The 25,704-nt window shown below is 41.6% G+C and overlaps 7 protein-coding genes and 2 pseudogenes across 7 annotated transcripts in view; all 9 read left to right on the forward strand.

Annotated features, from left to right (window-relative positions):
• Positions 1-25,704, forward strand: part of Ugt1a10 (UDP glycosyltransferase 1 family, polypeptide A10) — a 164,592-nt gene that overhangs the window by 93,976 nt on the left and 44,912 nt on the right. The gene's annotated exons all lie outside the window — the stretch shown is intronic.
• The window catches only part of Ugt1a9 (UDP glucuronosyltransferase 1 family, polypeptide A9), a 149,224-nt gene that overhangs the window by 78,608 nt on the left and 44,912 nt on the right, over positions 1-25,704 (forward strand). The gene's annotated exons all lie outside the window — the stretch shown is intronic.
• Positions 1-25,704, forward strand: part of Ugt1a8 (UDP glucuronosyltransferase 1 family, polypeptide A8) — a 131,171-nt gene that overhangs the window by 61,559 nt on the left and 43,908 nt on the right. The gene's annotated exons all lie outside the window — the stretch shown is intronic.
• Positions 1-25,704, forward strand: part of Ugt1a7c (UDP glucuronosyltransferase 1 family, polypeptide A7C) — a 125,002-nt gene that overhangs the window by 54,386 nt on the left and 44,912 nt on the right. The window lies entirely within an intron of this gene.
• The window catches only part of Ugt1a6b (UDP glucuronosyltransferase 1 family, polypeptide A6B), a 115,742-nt gene that overhangs the window by 46,130 nt on the left and 43,908 nt on the right, over positions 1-25,704 (forward strand). The gene's annotated exons all lie outside the window — the stretch shown is intronic.
• Ugt1a6a (UDP glucuronosyltransferase 1 family, polypeptide A6A) overlaps positions 1-25,704 on the forward strand; it is an 85,194-nt gene that overhangs the window by 14,578 nt on the left and 44,912 nt on the right. The window lies entirely within an intron of this gene.
• Positions 1,652-2,495, forward strand: Gm15374 (predicted gene 15374; annotated as a pseudogene).
• On the forward strand, positions 4,387-5,182 carry Gm15371 (predicted gene 15371; annotated as a pseudogene).
• The window catches only part of Ugt1a5 (UDP glucuronosyltransferase 1 family, polypeptide A5), a 53,991-nt gene continuing 44,912 nt past the window's right edge, over positions 16,626-25,704 (forward strand). Inside the window, exon 1 of the mRNA NM_201643.2 lies at positions 16,626-17,517. Within this exon, the coding sequence (NP_964005.2) occupies positions 16,666-17,517 (852 nt within the window). The 5' untranslated portion in view covers positions 16,626-16,665. The remainder of the gene's footprint in view (positions 17,518-25,704) is intronic.

Below are 25,704 nucleotides of genomic sequence, written 5' to 3' on the forward strand. Positions count from 1 at the left end.
GAGGCAGTGATGGTGCATGGCTTCAATCCCAGGACTCAGGAGGTAGAGGCATGCAGATCTGTGTACACTCAAGGACAGCCTTGTCTTCAGAGCGAGTTTGAGGACAGCCAGGATTATTCAGAGAAACCCCATGTAAAACCACCAAACCAAAATGAACTAGAACCAAAACCTTGCATATCTGGGGGGATCTGCAACCCTATAAGTGGAACAACAATATGAACTAACCAGTACCCACCCGGAGCTTGTGTCTCTAGCTGCATATGAATTAGAAGATGGCCTAGTCGGCCATCAGTGGAAAGAGAGGCCCATTGGTTGTGCAAACTTTATATGCCTCAGTACAGGGGAATGCCAGGGCCAAGAAGTGGGAGTGTGGGGGGTGGGGTGGGGCAGGAGTGTGTGTGGGACTTTTGGGATAGAATTGGAAATGTAAATGAAATAAATACCTAATTTTTAAAAAAGGGAAAAAAACCCTTGCAGATTAATAAAAATATCACATAGTGAGGTTAACCAGACCCAGTGTCTATGCAGCTCAAGGGGCTTCTGTCTACGTAGAGCAACTTTTCTGAAACCGTGCTGTGCTGAGAGTCAAAGGCAAGATCTACAAGATTTACAAGATGTCGTGCCCAGCACCAGGAAGAGTACACTAAACAGAAGTAAAAATAGCTTCAGAGTGGATGTGGAGGCCAGGCAGTAATGGAGGTCTGGATGGAAATTAAAATGCTACCGCCCCGTGTAGACCTGTCTAATAGTTTCTTAGCAGTGAGCACCAGAACTTCCTCCTGAGCTAGCAGCCTTAATCCCAGTTGAAGGACTTGAGATCAATTCCTGAGAAGACCCTGCATGTAGTGCTGATGGCAGCACTGTTCAAAGTAGCCACAAGGTGGAAGCAACCCTGCAGATACTGCAGTGCCATGGGAGACAGAGCCATTGCTCTGTGGAGAAGGTCCCTGGGCTACTGAGGGGCATCACAGGAGAGCTCTCTCTGCTTCTTCATAGAGAATGTCTGCCTATGGCTTCCAGTGACTCAGAGGGGATTTTGTAAGGAGGTTGATGTCACCTTCCTTCCCGTCCCTGGATTGGTTTGTGAAGATGGTTGTCAGCCTAGCGTCAGCAAGGCAGATGAAAGAGTGTTTGAAAATGGAACAAGAATCCCACTGTGTGCACAGAGACAGCAGCCCTGCTCTCTGGCAGAGTTGATTCTCTGTCTCTTGAGAGGAGTTGCAGCTTCAGGACCCTTCCCTTGAAGCTTGAAAGCAGAGGTAATAAATCCCTTTGGAACGCAGTCTGGTAACCTGCAGAAAGTGTCCAGATTTTGCTTTGAGACCAATCCTAGAAATATAAGCTTCTTTGAAACTTGCTTCCTTTTGTATAAGCATTTGGACTCCTTAGGGTCTAGTATATTTCCTCATAACAATTTCTAAGCTCACATTGTGTGATTATGCCCACGAAAAAACTCACAAAACAAGTCTGTTTGTTTTCTTAATAATTCATGCTCATTTATTAATGTTCTCCCAAGTCAGTCCGTGTCTATGACTGTTTGAAGGTACATGCACTCCTGAGTGGGTAGATATTTCTTTCCACTACACATCCTCTGCTGTGTTAGGTGACCACAGATCTCAGCAGCTGGATTGCCTTGGGCTGTGCTTCTCCCATGGCTCCTGCAACCTTTCCAGCCTCCCTTCCTCTTTGTGGGTGCCTGCTCCTGGCCTCTGGCTTTGCCCAGGCAATGACGCTGCTGGTGGTGCCTTTGGGTGGGAGCTATTGGTTCACCATGCAGATAGTTGTGGAGAAACTAATTCACAGAGGGCATGAGGTTGTGGTAGTCATACCAGAGGTGAGTTGGCAGCTGGGTAAATCCCTAAATTGTACAATGAAAACATACGCAGTCTCTCACACTCTCGAGGATTTTTACCGAGTGTTTACTGAATCTCAATGGAAAATCCAAGAAGAGGGAACACTTCTTCTACTGAAGAGTCCAGCCAAAGTTTTCTTTGAACTCTTATTTTCATGCTGTAGGGGTTTGTTTAACGACAAGAAGTTAGTGGAGTACTTTAAGCAGACTTCTTTTAATGTTGTGTTTTTGGATCCTTTTAATGTCTTTGGCTTAATTGTAGTCAAGTGTTTCTCTCTCCCATCCGTGGTCTTTAGCAGGGGAATATTTTGTTAATATCTTGAAGATGGCACCCAGTGCCCCAGGCCTCCCTCTTTTGTCCCCAGAGCTCTCTTGAAATATACAGACACCATGAGTTTCAAGAAGAGTGTGGAACCTTCTCGTCTACATGGGGGAGAGTGCATTTTGTCATACTTTTTTCAAAAGTGCTGCAGATATTGCCTCTGACGTTCTCCAGACCCCAGTGTCTATGACAGACCTCTTCTGCCCAGCGTCCATTTGGTTGTTAGGCAGAGACTTTGTCTTGGAGTTCCCCAGACCCATGATGCCCAATGTGATCTATGTTGGTAGGATCAACTGCCACCAGGGAAAGCCACTTTTCAAGGTACACCATCTTCCCTTTAGCACATGAAGAGCTCGGCTTTGGATGATAAAGTTATTCCTTGCTGGATGGTGGTTTGGCATTTATGTTCTTCTTTTTCAGTTCTTTTGATGGATTTCTTTTAACCATTCACACTTAACTGTGCGTTTGTGCAGCTGATAAATCTTGCTTACGGATGTGTGTGTACCGCTGACATTCTCATTTATAATCACCAGCCTGCATTGCTTTTGGCAAAAGAGTGAGAGACACAGTAAGAAATGAAGGGTCACTTAGCTTATTCCTGTCCTCTCCCTCTTTCTGTGGAGCTGCTTCAGTCTCTGACATCTGTTTCCTTAGCTAGTGGGGCCATTTGCATTTCCTCCATTGGAAATTACACACTCACATCTTTAACCAAAGTTAGCAAAGACCCTGTCTCATTTGGGGATAGTAACACTCAGACTTTCATGTATGTGCTGCATGCTTTTTAGGGCTTTTTGTTTGTTTGTTTATTCCTTGTTGATTCTTTTCTGGCTGTTTTCTTTTGATCTACATGGTTTTTATTTGTGTGAGTCTAAATTGGTTAACTTGCCCTTTTGCTTTGAATGGTAATTTTTTCTTAAAATATTTTAGATTTCACCATGATTGGCTTTCTGTGAATCTCAAATATCTGAATGGTTTTATCACTTATCCTGTGTGGGTGTTTAAATTCCTGTAATGTGATTCCTGTAATTATATTTTTTAATCACTTTTTTTTAACATTTTCAAACAGAATAGAATTACATCATGACTCCCCTCCTATCTTATCTTCTCTCCAACCCTACCTGTGTTTTCCCAGTCTCAAACTGATACTCTCTTCTTTGCTAACTATTTTTCTGCATGCACGCACGTGCGTGTTTGTGTGTGTGTTTAACAAAAGTACAGGTATAGGCTGCTGAGTCTGTTTTTGTTGTTTGTGTGTATTTGGTATCAGGGCTGAACACTTGATATTGGACAATCAATCAAGGACTCGTGCCTGGGAGAGGTCAACTCTCCCAGTAGCCTGTAGTTCTTTGTCTAGGGGTGAGACCTTGAGAAATTCTCCCCCTTCCACGTTCATCTTGCCTTTGTTCTGGTTTCACTTACATGGAGAGGCAGGTTCACCACAGACTTCCTGGGGTTCTAACTCTTATCTTCTTTGTGACCCCTCTTTCACAATGTAGAGGAGCTGTGATGTTGATGCACCCATCCAGGGAGAGTCTGTTCACTGTCTGTGGCATGACTGTGCAGGTGGCGAGGTGGGTTGGGGAGGTGGCAAGCCTCCCCTTCATGCCTTGAAAGCAGAGGCAGCTTGCCTTTTCCTGAGCAGAGTCTAGTCGCCTGAAGAAATTGGACTGATTTTGCTTTGAAACCAGTTCCCGAAGTGCAAGCACTTCTGAAATTCACTTTCCTCTACCTGGGTGACACACATTTCTTCAGTTGCACAGACACCTACTACTTGGTGTCTCACACATTTCTTCACAAGGGTTTGTAAATTGCCCTGTGGCACATTGCCCATCTCCATCCAGTACTAACAGTTTAAGCTTTTCTTATTATGTAAACATATAAGTAGGTATCCCAAAGAGAACTGCTCATTTCTTATTTCTCTTATCGGTACCCACTGTCTGCGAGAATGCCCTGATGGCTTGTGAGTCCATGCCCTCCACAAGGGAAGGTTTGATCTTCCAGGATGAATCAGAGCAGCAAAGACCCAAGGCTGGATTGCCTAGGGCCTGGCTCCTCCCACAGCTCCTGGAGGGTTTCCAGCCTCCCTTTCTCTCTGTCTCTGTCTGTCTCTGTCTCTCTATCTCTCTCTCTGTCTCTCTCTGTCTGTCTCTGCCTCTCTGTCTCTCTCTGTCTCTGTCTCTCTGTGTATGTGTGTGTGTGTGTGTGTGTGTGTGTGTGTGTGTTTATGTGTCTGCTGCTGGTCTCTGGCTTTGCCCAGGCAGGCAGGCTGATGCTGGTGCCCATAGATGACTATCACTGGTTTACCATGCAGAGAAACTCAGCCACAGAGGGCATGAGGTGGTGGGAGTCATGCCAGAGATGAGTTGGCACCTGGTGCAATCTCTGAATTTATGGTAAAGTCTTAGTCAATGTCTCACACTCAGGAGGATCTGGACCACAAATTGAAGATTTTTATTGACAGGGAAAGACAGAGTAAGATAATAACTTTCTCTATTAATGACTTTATCAAATGGTGTTTTTGAATCTTTCTTCACACATGGAAGGAATTTGTCTAGTAACAACATGCTAGTGAGTACTTGAAGCAGATATCATTTGCTGCTGTGTTTCCCCATCCTTTTGCTATGTGTGGCTTGACTCAGCTAAGTACTTTTCACCCCATCCATGGCCTTCAACAGGGAACTCTTTTTGCCACCATCTTAAAGAGGGTGCTCAATGATTTTTTTGTTACATTCACAGAGCCCTTTTGGGATTCACTGATACCATGACTTTCAAAGAATGAGTGGGGTACCATCTCTGCTACATGTGGGAGTGTGCATTTTGCCCTTGTTTTTTCTATCCTGCCCTAGAACTTGCCTCTGAAATCTCAGATACCTGTCACAGTGCCTGACCTCTTCAGCCAAGTGTTCATTTGGGTGTTAAACACTGCTGTAGTGTTGTAGTTTCCCAGACCTGTGATGCGTAACATAGTCTTCATTGATGGTGTCAACTGTCATCAGGGAAAGCCACTGCCCTAGCTATATTTTCTCTCCTTCATGGAGAATGATCTGGATTGATGGGGTTCCCTCATGAATCCTTGCCTAGAATGTGTGGGGCCTGAGTTTAACTCCAGTAGCCCTACTTATACTGTATGGCTAGTTTTATGTCAATTTGACAAAAGCTCAGATCACTTCCAAAAGGGTCTCTCAATTAAGAAAATCTCTGTAAGAGATTTGCTTGCAGGCAATCTGTGGTGCATTTTCTTAATTAGTCCTTGATTTAGGAGTCCCAAATTCATTGTTGGTGCATCTGTAAGTAGGTTGTCCTGGGGTATGGTGTATAAGAAACAGGCTTTCCCATAAGGAATGACAGTAAGCAGCATTCCTCCCTGGTCTCTGCTTCAGTTCTTGCCTTCATGTTCCTGCCCTGCCTTTCCTTAGCAATAGACTATAAGCAAGTAAGACAAAATGAAACCTTTTGTTGTGTCCGGCCAGCAGATCACAGCCTGGGTTCTAGCCTGGAAAGGCATTTTGGAAACCTGGAAGAGAAGAGGGGCTAGCCAATGGGAGAAAGAAATGTAGCTAAGACAGGCAGATTCTGATCCAAGCTCAATTTTACTGTTCCGCACGCAGTTATGAAGCAGGGGAAGGGGGCATGATTCCCGCCAAATAATCTCATGATAATAATAATAATAAGAAGAAGAATCTCCAGTAGCAGGGTGACCCCGTGTATGGCTCCAAACAGCAAAGCGGCAGGTTCCAGCAGTGGGCGTGGCAGAACGATTGAGCGGGAAGCTCCACCCCTGAGCAAGCAGGTTTCAGGCTGGGGGAGGGGAGACTACAACCTTTCCTCCCCAAGTTGCTTTTGATCATTGTCTTTGTTAGGGTTTCCATTGATGTGAAGGCACAACATGACCACAGCAATGCTTATTAAAAAACAAAACAAAACAACAACGACAACAAAACCCCACTGAATTTGGGGCTGGCTTACAGTTGCAGAGGTTCAGTCCATTATCATCATGGTAGAAAGCATGGTGGCATGCAGGCAGACATGGTGCTAGAGAAGGACCCAAGTGATTTACATCTTGGTCCACAGGCAGCAGAAGGTGACTGTGAGCCACAATGGGCATAGTTTGAGCATATTTATATTTATTCAAAGCCTGCCTCCATAGTGGCACACCTACTCCTAATAATGCCACATTCTACAGTCAAGCATTCAAAGATATAAGTCTGTGGGGCCACACCTATCCAAACCACTGCAGTCAGGGTGTTTTTCAATACAGCAATAGAAATCTTAACTAAAATACCCATGAATCAGGCTCTTGACATTGAGAAAGAAGAAATTTTGATTTTTAACTGCTCTTTTCATGTACATTCACCACAATTAGGATTTCTGGTTTACTGAATTACTTTGTGACAAATTTTTTATTGTGGGCATGAAGATTTTTATAAATCTGTCCTCACTGATATACAGTCACCAATCATATTTCAGCTGCTTTCTTATTACTGTTCTGAAAAAGTAATAGTAAAAACCATAACAAGGGGTGAGGATTTCCTTGCTGTGAATCCTGAGCTATTCCTTATGGGAGCATAAGTGTTGCATGCATGCACATGTCTAACGTAAACAATCCTTGCACCTGAAATTACTGTAGGATCCTGTGGCAGACTCGGCATAATATTCTTTATTTTTCCTTTCTTGACTTTCTAGTGAACCCTAGGTTTTATTCCAGGTACTTCTTGACATTCCTCATTTAAATGATTTTATAAATGTTTCTATTTTAGTTACATCAAAGATCTGTTCAACCAGCAAGTGTGGAGAGATATTTCTCAACTTTTGCTTTTAAAATCAGGCTGTGCTAAGTGCTGTTAGGTGCTTTCCCTACATTCAGCATTTCCACACACTGGCTCTTCACCAGGGAGCAAGGTGGGAAATATACACAGCTCACATATTTTACAGTGTTTGAGAAACTAATTTCAAGCCTCCATACTAACATAAATAGATCATGGGAGTTTGGTCTTTTCATATTTTTGCCAAATATTGAGAGTATCCATGTTTTAAAATCTGTTGATTTTCTGGGGGAACATCCTCCTGAGTGGCATCTTTTTTCATTGCTTGTGTTCCTGGACATGTGAGCCACCAGTGTCGTCTTTACTTTAGTGAGTTACATATGCACATTCTATAGCCAAGGCAGGGATGTTTAATAACGAGCCCTGTAAGCATCATGAGCAATAGGCGGCATCCCGACACCTAGCGTTTTTGTATGGCCTACAGTATTCCTTGTGGCTCTTCATCTGTTCCCATTTGGAATTTTCACTTCTCAGGAATCAAATCAATGAAATTTATCTTTGGTAACATTTGTATTTTAGTTTTTTAAATTTTTTTTACAAGCCAAGCACATACATACATTTTCTCCATGCTAGAGTTAAAATGTTTAATTCTTCCTTGGTCAGCAAACTTATTTATTTCTTTTGGTAAAAAATTTTCAAAGGGCATAGCATAAAGAATACATTGTGTGTGATTTCTCCAAGGAGAGCCTTTTTTTGTTTTTGTTTTTGTTTTTTGTTTTGTTTTGGGTTTTTTTTTTTTTCAAGACAGGTTTTCTCTATGTAGCCCTGGCTGTCCTGGAACTCACTCTGTAGACCAGGCTGGCCTCAAACTCAGAAATTCGCCTGCCTCTGCCTCCCAAGAGCTGGGATTACAGGCATGCACCACCACCGCCCGCCAAGGAGAGCCTTAATCTCATTTACTGTTAGGTCCATTATTCCTCTCTAAACTAAAATGGTTATTTATCATGTTTAAATTCCCAAATTCCTTACATCTGCTCATTTGTGTGCCTTGTCCCACTGGCTTGTCCACAGTGTATGCTCAGACCCTATCCTGATTGAACAGCTTTAGAGTGGGTTAGTGTCCGGAAGACATTCTCCCCAGTTGTTCTCCTGGTTTTCATAATTTTCTTGTAGAGCTCCAATATACACTTTTCTTCCCAAACTTTAAAATGGTTTTGTTTGATTCTAAAACCACCAACCAACCAACCAACCAAGCAACCAACCAACCAACTAACCAACCAACCAACCAACCAACCAACCAACCAACCAAAACAAAACCTGAGCATACCACTAGACCCTGTTAATATCCCATTAAATATCTTTTTCTCTAATTTGAGAAACATTAGCAAGATTTTACCTTGATATATTCCTGTTTAGAACCAGTCTGCCTTTTTTCTGCTTCAGATCTTGCTTTAAATCTGTTGATAAAGATTTGTTAACTACATTATGTGCATTTTTTAAATTACAATTTACTCCCTGGTATTTTATTGACTTGGGAGAAATTATAGTACAAATGGGTGATTTCCTTTTCTGGTTTAAGGTAACGGTTACTGGTAAAGCACTGCTTTGGTTTTGCTTATGCATCTTGTATATAGCCACTCCTGATCTTTGATTAGTTATAGAAAAGTTTCTGTATACTGTCGTATGCACAGGGTTTTCTCTCCTGAAATTATTCTCTTGAAAGAACACATAACTCTAAAATATTATGGAATAATATTGTGGGTTCAGGCTTATTTAAATTGTGATCCAATCACTTGTAAGTACAAATGTTTTGATGAAGTCGATGGTAACATTCTTGGCCAGTGCATCCTACCTAATCTCTGGTGTCTTATCTCAGTGCATAGCTTGGTTAGGGATGGGTTGTGCTTTGCTGACTGTGGTTCTGGCCACTTCTAAGGTCCAGCAGACCTTGTAACTGAGCCACATTTTCTCACAAATTGGCATATTTTCATGTGCAAAGAAACTTCTTTGACAAAGTGAAATAATGTTCCTTCTACAAAGTAGAGCCTACAGATTTATCTGTGTCAAAGTGAGGAATGGGGGCAGCAGGAAGGCTCAGGGGTAAGTGCAGTTCTAGAGGATCTGGTGCAATTCTCTACACACACACAGGGGCTCATCTTCTGCAGCCACAGTCCTAGAGGGTCTGATGCCCTTCTTCTGGTCTCTAAGGGCACACAGGGATTGCACAATTTAAATAAATTTTAAAGCATGAGGTATGTTTGTCTGTTCTTGAGGAAGTCACGCAAGGGAGTAGCAGATGGCAGGACCTTAGGAGCATGAGTCAGCTGGCTCAGAGATATTTTTCTCCCCTTTACTCCCGATCAGTAAACTGCCAAGCACAAACCAGACCATGCATGCACCCTTGCCCTCTTTCCCAGGGTGGGACCAGAAATTCTGAACAATAGTGATATTAGAGTAGCTCATTGCACCACTCCAATGTTTACAGATATTAAAGCTGTATATGATTTTATATCTATATACCTATAAAATTTGGATATATTGAACCAAGGTTTACAGATAAGGACTGTGTATATATATATATATATATATATATATACATGGTTTTATGTATCTGCTAAAGAATTTATATGTGGGTCTTTGGTATGTGGAAGGCTATTTATGGATAAATATGGAGAAAGACAATGTCGCAAAGTGATATTCAGATCTCATAGACAGCCCTTTGACTAAGAGCATGTGCTAAGCAGATTGTATGTACTAAGATAGATTTTCATTGAGTGACTTCTGGATGTATGTATTCCTTCATCTCTGTTTCAGGTGGGAAGGTTATCTCTCTTGAAAAACCACATGGGTTTTATGTTGCTGGAGAACAGGAGTTGTAGCCTGGATTTTACGTCTTATAATAAGGAAACATCAAAGTATGTTTATAGTTGTGTGTGTGTGCCACAGAACACCCCCTGTCGGGTATGGGAGTTTCTGGGACGAGGGTCCTCGAGGCTAGCTGGGTAAGGATTCAGCGGTGACAAACAGAATCAAATGTAGAAGCAGTTTGAATCTGAGTGTATTTTGCAGCTCTCAAACAAGGGTTTTTAATACATAAAAACCAAGTATTGCAACTCTTAGAGGATGTGTTTAGTGATGCAGTCACGAATATCATCATTGTCGCTTGGCACAGTGTCTTAGTTAGGGTTTTACTGCTGTGAACAGACACCATGACCAAGGCAAGTCTTATAAAAAACATTTATTTGAGGCTGGCTTACAGGTTCAGAGGTTCAGTCCATTATCATCAATGTGGGAGCATGGCAGTATCCAGGCAGGCATGGTGCAGGCAGAGCTGAAAGTTCTACGTCTTCATCCAAAGGCTGCTAGTGGAAGACTGACTCTCAGGCAACTGGGGTGAAGGTCTTAAGCCCACACCCACAGTGACACACCTACTCCAACCAGGTCACACTTATTCCAACAAGGCCAAACCTCCAAATGGTCCCACTCCCTGGTCCAAAAATATACAAACCATGACACACAGTAAAGCACAAAAATCATCCAAGTAGTACAACTCTCAAAAGATGTGTTCGGTGAAATAATCACAGATAAAACAGGTAACATCATTGTTATTTGACACAATAGAAATCATCCAAGAATACAACTCTGAAAGGATGTATTCAGTGGGGCAGTCCTCCAAGGTTAGTGGCATATTTCCAAGAGCAGGTTAATAAATTTTTTAATTAGATTTTTTTCTATACATTTCAAATGCTATCCCGAAAGTTCCCTATACCCTCCCTCTGCCCTGCTCCCCTACCCACCCACTCCCGTTTCTTGGCCCTGGCATTCCCCTGTACTGGGACATATAAAGTTTGCAATACCAAGGGGCCTCTCTTCTCAGTTATGGCCAACTAGGCCATCTTCTGCTACATATGCAGCTAGAGATACGAGCTCTGGGGATACTGGTTAGTTCATATTGTTGTTCCACCTATACGGTTGCAGACCCCTTCAGCTCCTTGGGTGCTTTCTCTAGCTTCTCCATTGGGGACCCTGTGTTCCATCTTATAGATGACTGTGAGCATCCACTTCTGTATTTGCCATGCAGTGGCATAGCCTCACAAGAGACAAGTATAACAGACTCCCTTCAGCAAAATCTTTCTGGCATATTCAATAGTGTCTGGGTTTGGTGGCTGATTATGGGATGGATGGTGGGATATTCTCTGGATAGTCCATCCTTTCATCTTAGCTCCAAACTTTTTCTCTCTAACTCCTTTCATGGGTATTTTGTTCCCTATTCTGAGGAGGAATGAAGTATCCACCCATTGGTCTTCCCTCTTCTTGATTTTTTTGTGTTTTGCAAATTGTATCTTGGGTGTGCTATGTTTCTGGGCTAATATCCACTTATCAGTGAGTGCATATCTAATGACTTCTTTTGTGATTGGGTTACCTCACTAAAGATGATATCCTCCAGATACATCTATTTGTCCAAGAATTTCATAAATCCATTGTTTTTAATAGCTGAGTAGTACTTCATTGTGTAAATGTACCACATTTTCTGTATTCATTCTTCTGTTGAGGGACATCTGGGTTCTTTCCAGCTTCTGGATATTATAAATAAGGCTGCTATGAACATAGTGGAGCATGTGTTCTTATTACCAGTTGGAACTTCTTCTGGGTATATGCCCAGGAGAGGTATTGCTGGATCTTCTGGTAGTATTATGTCCAATTTTCTGAGGACCCTCCAGACTGACTTCCAGAGTGGTTGTACAAGCTTGCAATCCCACCAGCAGTGGAGGAGTGTTCCTCTTTCTCCACATCCTCGCCAGCATCTGCTGTCACCTGAATTTTTGATCTTAGCCATTCTGACTGGTGTGAGGTGGAATCTCAAGGTTGTTTTGATTTGCATTTCCCTGATGATTAAGATGTTGAACATTTTTTCAGGTGCTTCTCAGCCATTCAGTATTCCTCAGTTGAGAATTCTTTATTTAGCTCTGAACCCCATTTTTAGTGGGGTTATTTGAATTTCTGGAGCCCAGCTTCTTGAGCTCTTTGTATATATTGGATATTAGTCCCCTATCAGATTTAGGATTGTTAAAAATCCTTTCCCAATCTGTTGGTGGCCTTTTTGTCTTATTGACAGTGTCTTTTGCCTTACAGAAGCTTTGCAATTTTATGAGGTCCCATTTGTCAATTCTTGATCTTACAGCACAAGCCATTGGTGTTCTGTTCAGGAATTTTTCCCCTGTGCCCATATCTTCAAGGCTTTCCCCCAATTTCTCCTCTATTAATTTCAGTGTCTCTGGTCTTATATGGAGGTTTTTGATCAACTTGAGCTTTGTACAAGGAGATAAAAAATGGATCAATTTATACTCTTCTTCATGATAACTGTGAGTTGTGCCAGCACCATTTGTTGAAAATGCTGTCTTTTTTCCACTGGATGGTTTTAGCTCCCTTGTCAAAGATCAAGTGACCATAGGTGTGTGGATTTATTTCTGGGTCTTCAATTCTATTCCATTGATCTACCTGTCTGTCACTGTACCAATACCATGCAGTTTTTATAACAATTGCGCTGTAGTACAGCTTAATGTCAGGCATGGTGATTCCACCAGAGGTTCTTTTATTGTTGAGAATAATTTTTGTTATCCTAGGTTTTTTATTTTTCCAGATGAATTTGCAAATTGCCCTTTCTATCTCGGTGAAGAATTGAGTTGGGAAGGTTAATAAATTTTTATAGTCAATTGTTGTTTAACATCTACTACCCAATTTTCTTATAAACCTTGAAAGTGCTTAGGCAGCAACCTCAGTTGGCAAAAATTTAAACTATTCTAATTCTTTTTAATTACGGCTTTCTTTACCATATACCAAAGCCCACTTCCAATGAAACACACGCAGCCATATGAAATTTTATTTTGGGGAAAGTTTTTTTTAAGATAGCTTTTATTTATTTTTAAAAAATATTTATTTATATGAGTACACTGCAGCTGTCTTCAGACACACACTAGAGGAGTTTATCAGATCCCATTGCAGATGGTTGTGAGCCACCATGTGGTTGCTTGAAATTGAACTCAGGACCTCTAGCAGAGTAGTCAGTGCTCTTAACTGCTGAGCCATCTCTCCAGCCTGTTGTGAAAGTTTTTATCTATCATAACACTATTATGTAATTTTGAAAATACTTTATGAAGTAAAGCGCATTGTTTTCCCAATGATAAGGTCATTGGTAAGGCTAGTGACCCCATCTCAAGGGATGGTTTCTTACCCATTTTTCTCACTTAATATCTTAGCCTAGGCTATCAGAAACGTGTCTTAAATAAGAAAAGGAATAAAAGAAAATTAAACAAATAAATTACCATAAGAATTATGGCTCAGTATTTTGTTCAGGCCAAGAGTTGCACAACCAGTTCTGGGAGGCCTCCTTCTTTTGAAGTTTTCCCCTGAGTCTGTGGAACTTGTCACACAGATTCTACTGGGGTTGGTGTGGCATGTGTGTGCCCATGCACTCCCACCTGTGTGTGCATGTGCACATGTATGTGTGTGCTCATGCTTGTGAGTGTGTGTGTGTGCTCATGCTTATGTGTTGTGCATTTGTGTATGAGTGTGTGTATGTGTATGCGTGTGTGTGTGTGTGTGCACACATGTGTTCATTCCTGTGTGTGCATGTGCACATGTATGTGTGTGCTCATGCTTGTGAGTATGTGTGCTCATGCTGGTGTGTGCGTGTAAACAGAGGTAGCTAATTTTAGTTTCTTTCAAAGCTACAGGGGTTACAACTACTGTCCTTTGCTTAGGCAGCAACCTCAGTTGGCAAACCTCATAGAAGCCTGGCCATAACTGCACTCTGAGGTTTGTACCGTGTGGAGATATGGGTGGGGGTTAAGGCCTAACTTGTGTGTCCTGAGAAACTACACTGAAGTCAGTGGTCAGCACCTTTGAAATTGAGCTTGATTGCATAGTCATTGCAGATGGACTTAGTGAAGATGAGATCCTTAGGATGGGTTACACCCTATAAGATTGGCATCCTTTATAGATACAGCCACATAGGCCCAAAGATACATAGCACAAGGCAAAGATTAAGAATTCTGAGGATGATGGGGCTCTGTGTTGCTTTGAAAATCAAATATGTCCTCTGTTAAGTTAGTGCTTCTCTCTTGTTGTGAACAAAGTTGGCAGGAAAGTGTCAAAGCATTGATAGAGAGCCATTTCTCCACAACCTCCCAGGGTCCAGGTCTGCTGTCATCCCCAGAGCTCCCTCCAGGTTTTCTTTCAACAACAGCAAAGACCCACTGGAGAGGAGGTGGTTCATTAGTGGAGATGAAGATAAGAAACCTAGTATCTCCAGGAAGGTTAATAGGATGGACAAAGTTGGCTGCCTGTTTAAATGTGGTCTAATGAGCAAGGGCGAGGAAGGCCCAGGGTGTGTGAGAGGGACAGTTTTAAAAAGATATCAACAGACATAGTGGAAAACTAAATACAAGCAACACCAAAGAAAATGGTAGAATGAAGGAGACAGTGATAAGACAGAAGTGAGGGAGGAGAGGGGAAGAGGGAAGAGAAGTCAAGAAGAAAGGAGGGCAGGAGAGGGAGAAGGAGATGGAGAAATGGAGAATAAATAGGAAAGGGGGAAAGAATATATTATTGCAAATAAAGTAAGTTACCATGCAGTATTCCACATCAGTGTCTAAATAGCCAGAGATGTAGCTAATAATTTAGGTAATACCAGATCACAGGAATGACATTTATTTATTTATTTATTTACTGCCCGGCGATGAATGACTTTTAAATCTCTCAAATTGTTTTGCATATATATATATTTTAAATATATTTTATTACATATTTTCCTCAATTACATTTCCAATGCTATCCCAAAAGTCCCCCATACCCTCCCCCCCTCCACTTCCCTACCCACCCATTCCCTTTTTTTTTTTTTTTGGCCCTGGCGTTCCCCTGTACTGGGGCATTTAAAGTTTGCATGTTCAATGGGCCTCTCTTTCCAGTGATGGCCAACTAGGCCATCTTTTGATACATATGCAGCTAGAGTCAAGAGCTCCGGGGTACTGGTAAGTTCATAATGTTGTTCCACCTATAGGGTTGCAGATCCCTTTAGCTCCTTGGGTACTTTCTCTAGCTCCTCCATTGGGAGCCCTGTGATCCATCCAATAGCTGACTGTGAGCATCCACTTCTGTGTTTGTTAGGCTCTGGCATAGTCTCACAATAGACAGTTATATCTGGGTCCTTTCAGCAAAATCTTGCTAGTGTATGCAATGGTGTCAGCGTTTGGAAGCTGATTATGGGATGAATGACTTTTAAATCTCTCAAATTGTTTTGCATATATATTTTTATCGTTCTCTCATTAGTGGGCTTTTAATCATCTCAGATATCAATTGCATATGATATACTTACTCATTTAATGACTACAGCTTAGTGATTTTTGGGTTGTTGTTGTTCTAGTTTCCTGTCTGTTGCCGTGATAAAGTACGCTGACCAGAAGCAGTTTAGAGAAGGGAAGGATTTCTTTGGCTTACTCTTGCAGGTTGCAGACTTGAGTGGAGTCAGGACAAGAACTCAAGCAGGAAGGGCCAGGCAGACCCCCTGTGAAGAAGCTGCTTGCTGCCTCACTCAGGCTCAGGCTGAAGTAGTTTTCTCACATAGCTGAGGCCACCTGCCCAGAGAGCAGTGTGTTCACAGTGAGCCCAGCACCCACCCCCACAGCAACTGAGCATCAAGAACATCTCCCATAAGCAAGCCCATAGACCAGTCTGCCCTAAGTGATCCCTCAGTGGAGAGACTCCTTTGTCAGGTGAATTTAGGTTGTGTCCTGTCTGTAGTTTAAAACTACCAACTAGGCTGGGTGTGGTGGCACACGCCTTTAATTCCAGCACTTGGGAGGCAGAGGCAGGCAGATTTCTAAGTTCAAGGCCAGCCTGGTCTACAGAGTGAGGTCCAGGACAGCCAGGGCTACACAGAGAAACCCTGTCGTGAAACAACAACAACAACAACAACAACAAAAAACCCAAAACTACCAACTAGTTAAATGTATGTATAATATTTTTATGTTCATATTGGTCGACAGTCATGACAATTCCTGCTCATTCCCAAAGATATCTCTTAACCCTAACCCTGGACAGCCTTTACCCCACAACAATTCCTATTCATTCCAAATGACATCCCATAACCCATAATCCCATCCCATAATGCTGGACAACCTTTACCCTGCCATCTCCATGGACTTGCCCATCCTGGAAGTTTAAAATAGAATTAGAGATCTTTTGTGCCAAGCTGACTCAGCAATGTTTTTTATCTGAAAATATAGTGAGTGCTCCTTGTGGATGTGGAGGGAGACTTTAGAGAGTTAACCAATAGGGTGACAGTCTGAAATATTGCAATGTAAATCCAAATACCAGGCAATGCTCAAAGCTCAGGCCAGCCTGTTAGAATGTGGTTAGCAGAGAATGAGGCCATGGAATGAAATGGGTGTGCACAGCCATAGTTTTTTAAATGGAGGAGAGCTAAATATCAACTCTGATATCTTCTAAAGAGAGAGTTCTGCCAGTTTTCTAGGAGAGAAACAAGATCAGGAATATGTTGGCTGAAATCAGGATTGATCGGGCACCAAGGGCAGATTTATCCTTTAATAATTAATGTCTGGGAGCTGGGGCCACCCAGTGGCGTGACAAGGTTGGATACGAAATTAGAGGAGTAAGAGTCATACCCTGCTGAGGAAACCTGACTCTTCTGCGCATCCACTGAAGTGACTATGGGACTCCGCATGCCCCTACAAGGATTAGTGGGGCTGCTCCTGCTGTGTGCCCTGCCTTGGACTGAAGGTGAGAAGGTGCTAGTGTTTCCTGTGGGGGGAAGCCACTGGCTGAGCATGAGGGATGTTGTGAGAGAGCTCCACGCCCAAGGTCACCAGACTGTGGTCCTGGCTCCAGAGGTGAACATGCGCATCAAAGAAGAGGACTTTTTCACTTTCAAAGTCTATGCCGTTCCCTATACAAGACAAGAATTGGAAGAAATGATGGAAAACCTTAAAGTGTTTTTTGACACAGGAAACTATATGAAGAAAATCTTTAAAACATCTGAGGCTTTGAGAAACATGTCAACCGTTCTCTTAAAGACTTGTACAAATATATTGCACAACGAGTCCCTGCTCCACCACCTGAATTCCAGCTCCTTTGATGTAGTCTTTACAGATCCCGTGTTTCCCTGTGGGGCATTGTTGGCCAAGTACTTAGGTATTCCTGCTGTGTTCTTTCTACGATACATCCCCTGTGGCATAGAATATGAGGCCACACAGTGTCCAAGCCCTTCCTCTTATATTCCGAACCTATTCACAAGGCTTTCCGACCACATGGACTTCCTGCAAAGGGTCCAGAACATGCTGTACCATCTGGTCTTGAAGTACATTTGCCATTTATTGATCACTCCCTATGAAAGCCTGGCCTCTGAGCTTTTTCAGAGAGAAGTGTCCTCAGTGGAGCTTTTCAGCTATGCATCCGTGTGGCTGTTCCGAGGGGACTTTGTACTCGACTACCCCAGGCCCATCATGCCTAACATGGTCTTCATTGGGGGCATAAACTGTGTTACCAAGAAGCCCCTCTCTCAGGTCTGTATTTTTAAGCAATCAGTATTCTATGCAGAATATATTTTCTAATACTAACTTTCCTTCTGGTCTTTAAAAGGATTCTTCCCCTTTTTCTCATATCTTCATAACATAAACTATTTTATTTGGGTCTTTTTGTTTTTATTTTATGTGTATGGTTTTTTGCCTGTATGCCATGTATATTTGTGCACCACATGCATACAGTGACCATGGAGGCCAGAAGAAAACATTGAATCCCCTAGAACTAGAATTACAAATGGCGGTGAGCCATCATGTGTGTCCTTGGAACTCAGTTCCCCTGGAAGAGCAGCCACCTCTCCAGCCTCAGATTCTTCTATTTTTCTTTGGCCATTGGTAGGACTGGTGGCTGTGGTGAGGGTCTGTAATGGACTGAAGTGGGGGGAGGGCTCTACTGAGTCTATCCATGTGGCAGTTTATTATTTTCCTGAGAGTGAGATTTCCAAACTGGGGCAGGAACAGAGATAATGAGCTGCTGACCTATTACGATGAGTTCAACGTAAGTATTTCTAGGTGAGGACAAAGGAACTTCAAATTGCCATTGTTAGTTCTATGGGCATTTCTACCATTTCCTAGTGTCCCCTTCAATATCTTTCTTCAGTGTTAAACAAAACAAAACAACTTCATTGTAGAGTTCTTTTCTGGCCATGGTGAACTTTAGTCTAAAGTATTTATTTTTTGAGGCAATTGTTACTGGGGTTGTGTTCTAGATTACTTTCACAATGTGTCAGCCATTGGTGATTAGGAAGACAACTGCTAATTTCATATTCTACCACTTTGAAGAAAGTGTTTCTCAGCTCTAGGATTTTCAGGTGGAGTCTTTTTTTTTTTCAATTTAAAATCCTTTATTACATTTGTTTGTGTGTATGTGTGTCATAGTAAAACTTGGGTCCTTGGCTTGAACTCAGGTCAGCAGGCTTGGTGGCAAGCTCAGGTGGAGTCTTTATGGTCACTTTTGTGTGCTGCTGTGTCATATGCAAATATCCAAATGAGGATGCTTGGATGCCTTTTTTTTAAATGATTTATTTATTTATTATGTGTAAGTACACTGTAGCTGTCTTCAGGCACCCCAGAAGAGGGCATCAGATCTCATTATGGATGGCATGTGGTTGCTGGGATTTGAACTCAGGACCTTTGGAAGAACAGTCAGTGCTCTTAACCGCTGAGCTATCTCTCCAGCCTGGATGCCTTTTTTTGTTTGTTTGTTTTTCTTTTTGTTTCCTGCTATTTCTCTTCTTTTGTTTTGTTCTAACAAGAACCCTGGTACTAGATTCGTTGAGTGGACAGAATGGACACCTTGATTTTAGTAGAGGTGCTTTGAATTTCTTCCCATTTCCTAAATGTCGGCTACAGTTCTGATTTTATTTATTTACATAGATTTATTTATTTACATAGATTTTATTATGTTAAGATATGTCCTTTCAATTTGTATTGTCTACAGGGCTTCTTGCATTAATTGATCCTAGGTTTTGCTGAAAGCCTTTTCTGTGTCTATTGGGATGACCTGTGAGCTCAGTCCTTCTGTCTACTTTACTGCTATTCTGCACTGACTGATTTGCCTGTGTTGAACCAACGTTACACCTCTGATATAAAATCAACTTGATCATGAGTGATCTTTCTGATATGCTCTTGAATTTGGCAAGTATTTGATTGAGAAGTTCACCTGTTCTCATCAGGGAGATTGGTTCATGGCTTGTTTCGTTGTTGTTGTTGTTGTTGTTTTGTTTTTTCCTTATATGTTTATGTGGTTTGTGAATCAAGGTAATGATAGCTTAATAAAGAAGCATCTATATAAAGTGTTCTTTCCTTGTCAATTTCTGTGGAGTCGTTTGAAAAGCATTGGTGTTAGTTCTTTGAAAGCCTGGTAAAATTCAGCAGTTCCCCATGTGGACCCGGAGGTGCTGAGTTTGGAGGGCTTAAGTTCCTGCTTTGATTTCCTATTTCCTAGTTCAGAAAGCACCAGATGGACTCTCCTGGGGTCCTAGCTTGTGCCAGCGTGTTTTGATCCTTTTACATGTGTGCAGAGGATTAAGAAATGTATTTTTTTAGGTCAGTTTTATTTTCAATTCCGTTTAATGTCTTAAGTACTTTTCTTAGAAATCCATGGAGGGTGGGATACTCTGTGCTGGACTGTCCCAAGGTGAGCATGCCAAAAATGGTCTGAATGTGGGGCAAGGACTATGTTAAAAGCATGGACTTCTCAGATAAGAAGTGTCACATCCAGTCAGCTTCTCCTCTGGTCTGTGTCCCCGAGTGAAAATGGGGAGATGTGTACACTTAAGTAGAATGTCGGTTTTTTTCTCCAGCCTGTGCCACTGTTGTAGAACCTAAGCTGGGGCTGACCACCATGCTAATATGCCACTAACCACCATGGAACCTTGAGGCTCTCAATTAAGCATTTCGAGCCCTGCCTTCTGAAGAGTAAACAGTGAGCTGATTTAAAGTACTGTGTTCGAGGTAATAGGCATCTAGTGGGATCCCTCTTTCACATCTCCCTAATTTTTTAGTCTGGATTGACATCTTAACAGTGATCAAATGGCTCCTCATCTTTTATGTGTGGCTGAAAGCCATCATTTTGAATTCATTTTGATTTTTCATCTATTCAAAATATAATTACACAATTTCTTTCCATTCCCTTTCCTTACTCCAACTCTTCCCACACCCCACTTCCTCTCGTGTTCTCAATTTTCTGATCTTCTTTTCTTTAATTACTTACACACACACACACACACACACACACACACACATATGCATAATTATATAAATACAATCTATCTACTAAGTCCACTTGGTGTTGCATGGACATTATTTCAGGGCTGGTAGTTTGGTGGTGAATAACCAGTTTGGGGGCTCCTTGGGGGAAGACTACTTCTCCCACTCTCAGCATCCCTTAGTTGCCTGTAGTTCTTTGTATAAAGGTGGGACTCCTCAAGACATCCCCCATCAACATTAGCAGATTTAGCATTTTTTTTTCTTGTTCAGGTCAAGGTTAGGAAGCTACATTGCTGGGGTATCGTTGGTGAAGCTTTCCTGTCATTTCTCGGAGACAATTTTACAACAGATTGGGGGGGGGGCGTTCCTCTGGCTCTTAAGTCTCTCTATCCCTTCTTCTGGCATGTCTCCTGAGCTTTCAGTGTAGTCACTGTATTGTAGCTCTATCTATCCATTAAAGCTGGCCACTTCCTGATCAGTTGTTGTGATTTGCATTGTGGCTCTCTATAATGGTCTCCATCTGTTGCAAAGAGAAACTTCTTTAGTAAGAGTTAGGGGCTATGTTTGCCTGCTTGTCTAAAGAGAAGTACTTAGAATGTTAGAATTCATTTAGGAAATATTCTGGTTTGGTGGTAGTAGGCACTCCTCTGAGCTCTAAGATCTCACTAACCTCTTGTTGTTGACTAGGTTTCTAGTACCAGGTGTGCTTTCCCTCCTGTTGAGTGCATCATTAATCTAATTAGAGAACTGTTGTTGTCACCTGATACAAGTATCACTATTGCACCTTTAGGGGAATCTTGTCATGTTAGTCATTGTGATTCGAAGGCTGCACAGCTGGATATGACTTTTGCTACACAGCACCCCCCCCCCCCATGGCCCCTATCCCTTGGCAGCTTATTTAGCACCTTCCAGAACTATTAAAGTTAGTCCTTAGGGAGGGTCTTTCAGTTTTATCCAGTTTTTACACTCCAAGTCCTGTATCAAAATAGCATGGTATCTTCAGCAATAGGGACCTACCTTCAACCTCTGTGAGGCAACTAATGGCAACATCAAGAGCCTGTAGTGTTTGGGAGTCTATTCTGACCAAGGACTCAAAAGGTAGGTGCTGTTTTTTGTTTTTTGGTTTTTGTTTTTTTTTTGGTTTTTGTTTTTGTTTTTTTATAAGATATAGTCTGTGGCTCTTGGAAGCATTTTTCGCCCATGGCTGAACTTTATTTAAACTATATGTGTATAGGTATACACATACATACACTTAACTGTATTGTATGTAATTTTGGGTAAGTAAAGAATAATATGATTTCTTATGGCTTCCAAACATCTTTAGTGCTACATTCCCCAGCTCCTCCTCTCTCCTTCTGCATCAGCCTTCTTTATCCTCCCTAACTAAGGCCCCTCTGTTTTTCCCCAATTTTCTTTTCATATCATTTGTTCTCTGCTATTGCTCCCTGCCCTCTCACCCACAAGAGACCTTTTACTTTCCTGGCTTCAGTGGTTATTCCACCTTATATACTCCTGACATCTGAAGATTTGGAGCTAGGTGTGTCTGTGATGATAAGTCTCACCAGCAAGGACACACACACACAGGACACACTCAGATCCTTCTGCAGCATAGCTTTAATCCATCTCGAGAGAAAGATGATTAGCTTCTGGGGGAGGAGGCCCAGAACACAGGAAACTCGGTCCTTACATAGATCACAAGAGGGGTTGGAGACGTATTTCACCCTGACTGACTGCTCACTATCAGCCCAGATGATGCCACGGGACAGGCAGGGCACAAGGAATGGAAAAATACCCCAGCACATACGCAGACTATTTGTTTACCAGTTAGAACACCGGATATCAGTGCCATCTTGTAATGGCGATTGTAAGGGCGGCTCCTCACATCCTCCCCCCCCCTTTTCTTTTATTTAAAAGGCAACAGGCCACCCAGTACTGAGAGTGGAGATAGAGGTCAAATCCCCAGTGTGCAAAAATAGGGGCATTACACAAATCCTTCTCCCAGGCTCGTCACCCGGAGGGGTCTTGGTCCGCTCCCGTGTCGTTTTTCCAGGGGGAAGGACACTTGGACACTCAACCTTCATACAAGATGACATGTCTCCCTAGAATAGGCTCATTTTATGCCACAGAGCCTTTCTATTGCAGTGCTTAGCCGTGCAACTCTCTCGGGCTGCTGAAGCACACTCACTCTATCCCATGCAATGAGACTAGCCTTGTGGGGTACAAGAGCTGAGCGGCCAGCAACCTATTGCTTAAGTATAGATAACCATATATCAGGGGAGGTACTGTGTTCTAATGCTGCAAGTGCTTGGGCTATCACCATCTTGTCCCTTTTTGTTTGGGCTTTAAGTTTACAGACCATCTAGAGCAAAAGCAACGCTCCACCGCATAGAATCACGGCAAACAAGCCTACCCCCACCCACTCCTTAAAGTAGGAAAATGCAGAGGAAATCCAGGTGGAGAAGCCCTTCGTCAGCAAAAGGTCGAGATGCGTAGAATTCACTTGTAGAATAGCAACTCTCAACTCTCGAAGCGTTTGCTTGTAGAATTTTTAAACTGAACAGAAGTAGCACAAAAGCCAGGCATCTTGTATTCACAGCCCAATTGAGCCAACTGCCAAAGAATATCCTCTTGCTCTTGGACTAGGTCGATGCATTGATTTATCAACATCAACCCTCCTTGTATCTGTGAGTTGGCTGTGGGCTGTTTATCTAAGGCCGTTGTGACTGTCATAGAAAGCTGGCTAATAATTTGTATTGTTTGAACAGTAGTAGATAGAGCGAGTGCCAAGGTCGTGATAGAGGCTGCAACCACCGCTGTGGCCACCAGTCCAACTATGATAGCAGAAATACCAAAATCTCTTTTCCCTCGAAACAAAGTCAAGCTATTAGGGGCATCTACAGGAACAGGAACAAATCTAGGCATGCGGGTAACCAAAGCAAAAGGATATTTCTTAGCATCCCAGCATAAGGCATAAAAACATTTTTCTTGTGAGCAATCTATCTCTATCTGATTCTGATTTAAACTTGTGTTACTTACCACCCACAAAAACGGGGGCCATACACATACCGGGGTGGCAGTAAAATTTACCTCTTTCTGTTTTTTATATCTTACATTGGAGATGGTCCATTTAAAAGAATTTGGACTCTGCTTATCAGACCAGCCGGTCTTCAAGGTACTTTTCCAATCAAAGGTCAATTCTCCTTTCTCACTAGAACCTCCTCCAATCATTGCCATGGGGGGCGAGATCAGTACAGCTTCCATTAACCCCACAAAGCAACCACTGATCAAATGGGTTAGTATTAGTTCGGAGGGGGTCCATAGTACTAAAATCATATCCAGCAAAAGTATCATTATACTCTCTACTAATATATGGGGAAAAGGAAAAATATTTGTCTACTGCCCAAGTATATTTTTTAGCTTGGCAACCTGTCCAAGGTAACATTACATCTTCCATGGACCCTTCCTTGCAAAAGGGTGCCATTCTTGGTTGTGAAGGCAGCTTATTTCCAGGTTTTCGACTAGGCCACCATCCTCTAATAACTATGGTATCAGCCTTTATATCAGTTGTTACACCCCAAGAGCTCTTTCTTAACCAGGCTGCTGATTGATAATGCAAGGATATACATTGGCTCTTATCTTGTAATGAGGAAATTAACATAAAGCACAGGCTTCCCTGTAGGAAGAAGGTTCTATTTTCTAGTAAAGCCTGAATCTGTTCATCTAAGGGTAAATAAGCAAGTCCCAGTTCTTATCTGTAGTGAAAAAGCGTGGAAATATTTGTGCATTATGCATAACTGGCATAGGAAGAGGGAAGGTTGACATAATTCCCCATCTTAACTCTCCAGATATACTAGGAACCAGAATCTCCAGCATGAGAAGTATGATCCATCGATGTCTTGGGATCTTGTTCCTGTGACTCATTGTCCAAGAGCTGGATCCTTCGAGTGAGGCGCTCCAGAATCCAAAAGGGATTATCTTCCTCCTGTGGAAAAACATATAGCTCCCCTGGATCTTATTAAAATAGGATCCGGGCCATATCATTTATTATCAAGGACATTCTTCCACTTGACCATTTCATTGAGTGATTGAGGCCATTGTCTGTGCCTTTCAGCTGGTGATCTCCCAGCATTATCCAATTTTAAGAAATTAAGAGTAAATGTTATAAGGGATAGAGCCATCTTTGGCATCATAGCCTTTATCCCCCTTTTTTGTTTAATTAAATAGGACTTGAGAGTGCGATGGGCACATTCTACAATGCCTTGTCCTTGAGGATTATAAGGAAGGCCAGTCAGATGAGTCACAATTATCTGATGGCAAAACTGTCATGAATGTTTTTGACTAACAAGAACAGAACATTTGTTTCTAGGGTGGCTATTCAGCCCAGTCATATATACTATTTAGATTTACAAAATAAACAGCTAGGACTTATCTGTTTAGTCTTTCTTGTCAGTGGCTAACTTCAGTTTAGGGATTTTTTTCTTGAATAGGAGCCAGGTAATGATGCATGTGCTCTAATATGTTGAATATAAAAGGGGTGCTCACGCATCAAAATACAATCTTGTATTTTCATCAAAATTTTAGATACTGAACTGTTAGTCAGTTTTAATATAACATGAACAGTGACTAATTACACTTTCAATTGTTTCTCTTGAAGAGAGATTGTAACTAGAATGCTTGAAAAGTCATTATAGTCACTTGTATATAATTTATTTATTAATCAGAAATTAGAGAAAGTCTTTAAGTTGTCTCTGTAAATAACTATCTTTTAAAACCCAAATAAATATAAGAATCCTGAGTTTGTATCTTTTCAGGAGCTATCTGTAATCTTTATTAGTTAAAGCTTTATGTAAACCTCTATAACACAAAAGCAAATCCTGGGGGTCTTTTCCAGGCAATCCAGGACAAGTTCTTAACTGCCCAAAAACAATTTTCTTAAAGAAACAGTATTTTTTCCTTATAAGTTGCATAAGCAATTGCAAGCTATGAGATATAATATTGACTATTAATATACAACTTAAAGTTTAATTTTTCAACATTTTTAAACACCATCTTCAGCACACAATTTAATTATCTGTGCTGAAACAGGATAAGCATGTGATTTAATTTACATATACTTTTCTCCCATAGAAGGGTTGTTTTTAAATACAGTAAATGGGATATAAGCATGCATGAAGATACAAAAGCATGCATATGCAATTTTTAACTTATCTTAGGATGAGTATCAATTTTATTTAAAATGATGGTATATAATAGGTCAAATATCAATAATCTGCAATAACCAATTGCTGTTTGGAACAAGGAATTCTTAATTTTTAATTAGCACCACAGCAGCCTTATAATAGGATGTTAAAACTTTGAGGAGAAGAAGGATGATTTTACATTAATGTTTATTTTTGCCAAAAAATAGCTGTGGACACATTTAATAAAAATAACTAGAATATGTAACTAATATTTGATTAC

This window comes from Mus musculus, chromosome 1 (assembly GCF_000001635.26).
Source record: "Mus musculus strain C57BL/6J chromosome 1, GRCm38.p6 C57BL/6J".
Classification (NCBI taxonomy): Eukaryota; Metazoa; Chordata; class Mammalia; order Rodentia; family Muridae; genus Mus; species Mus musculus.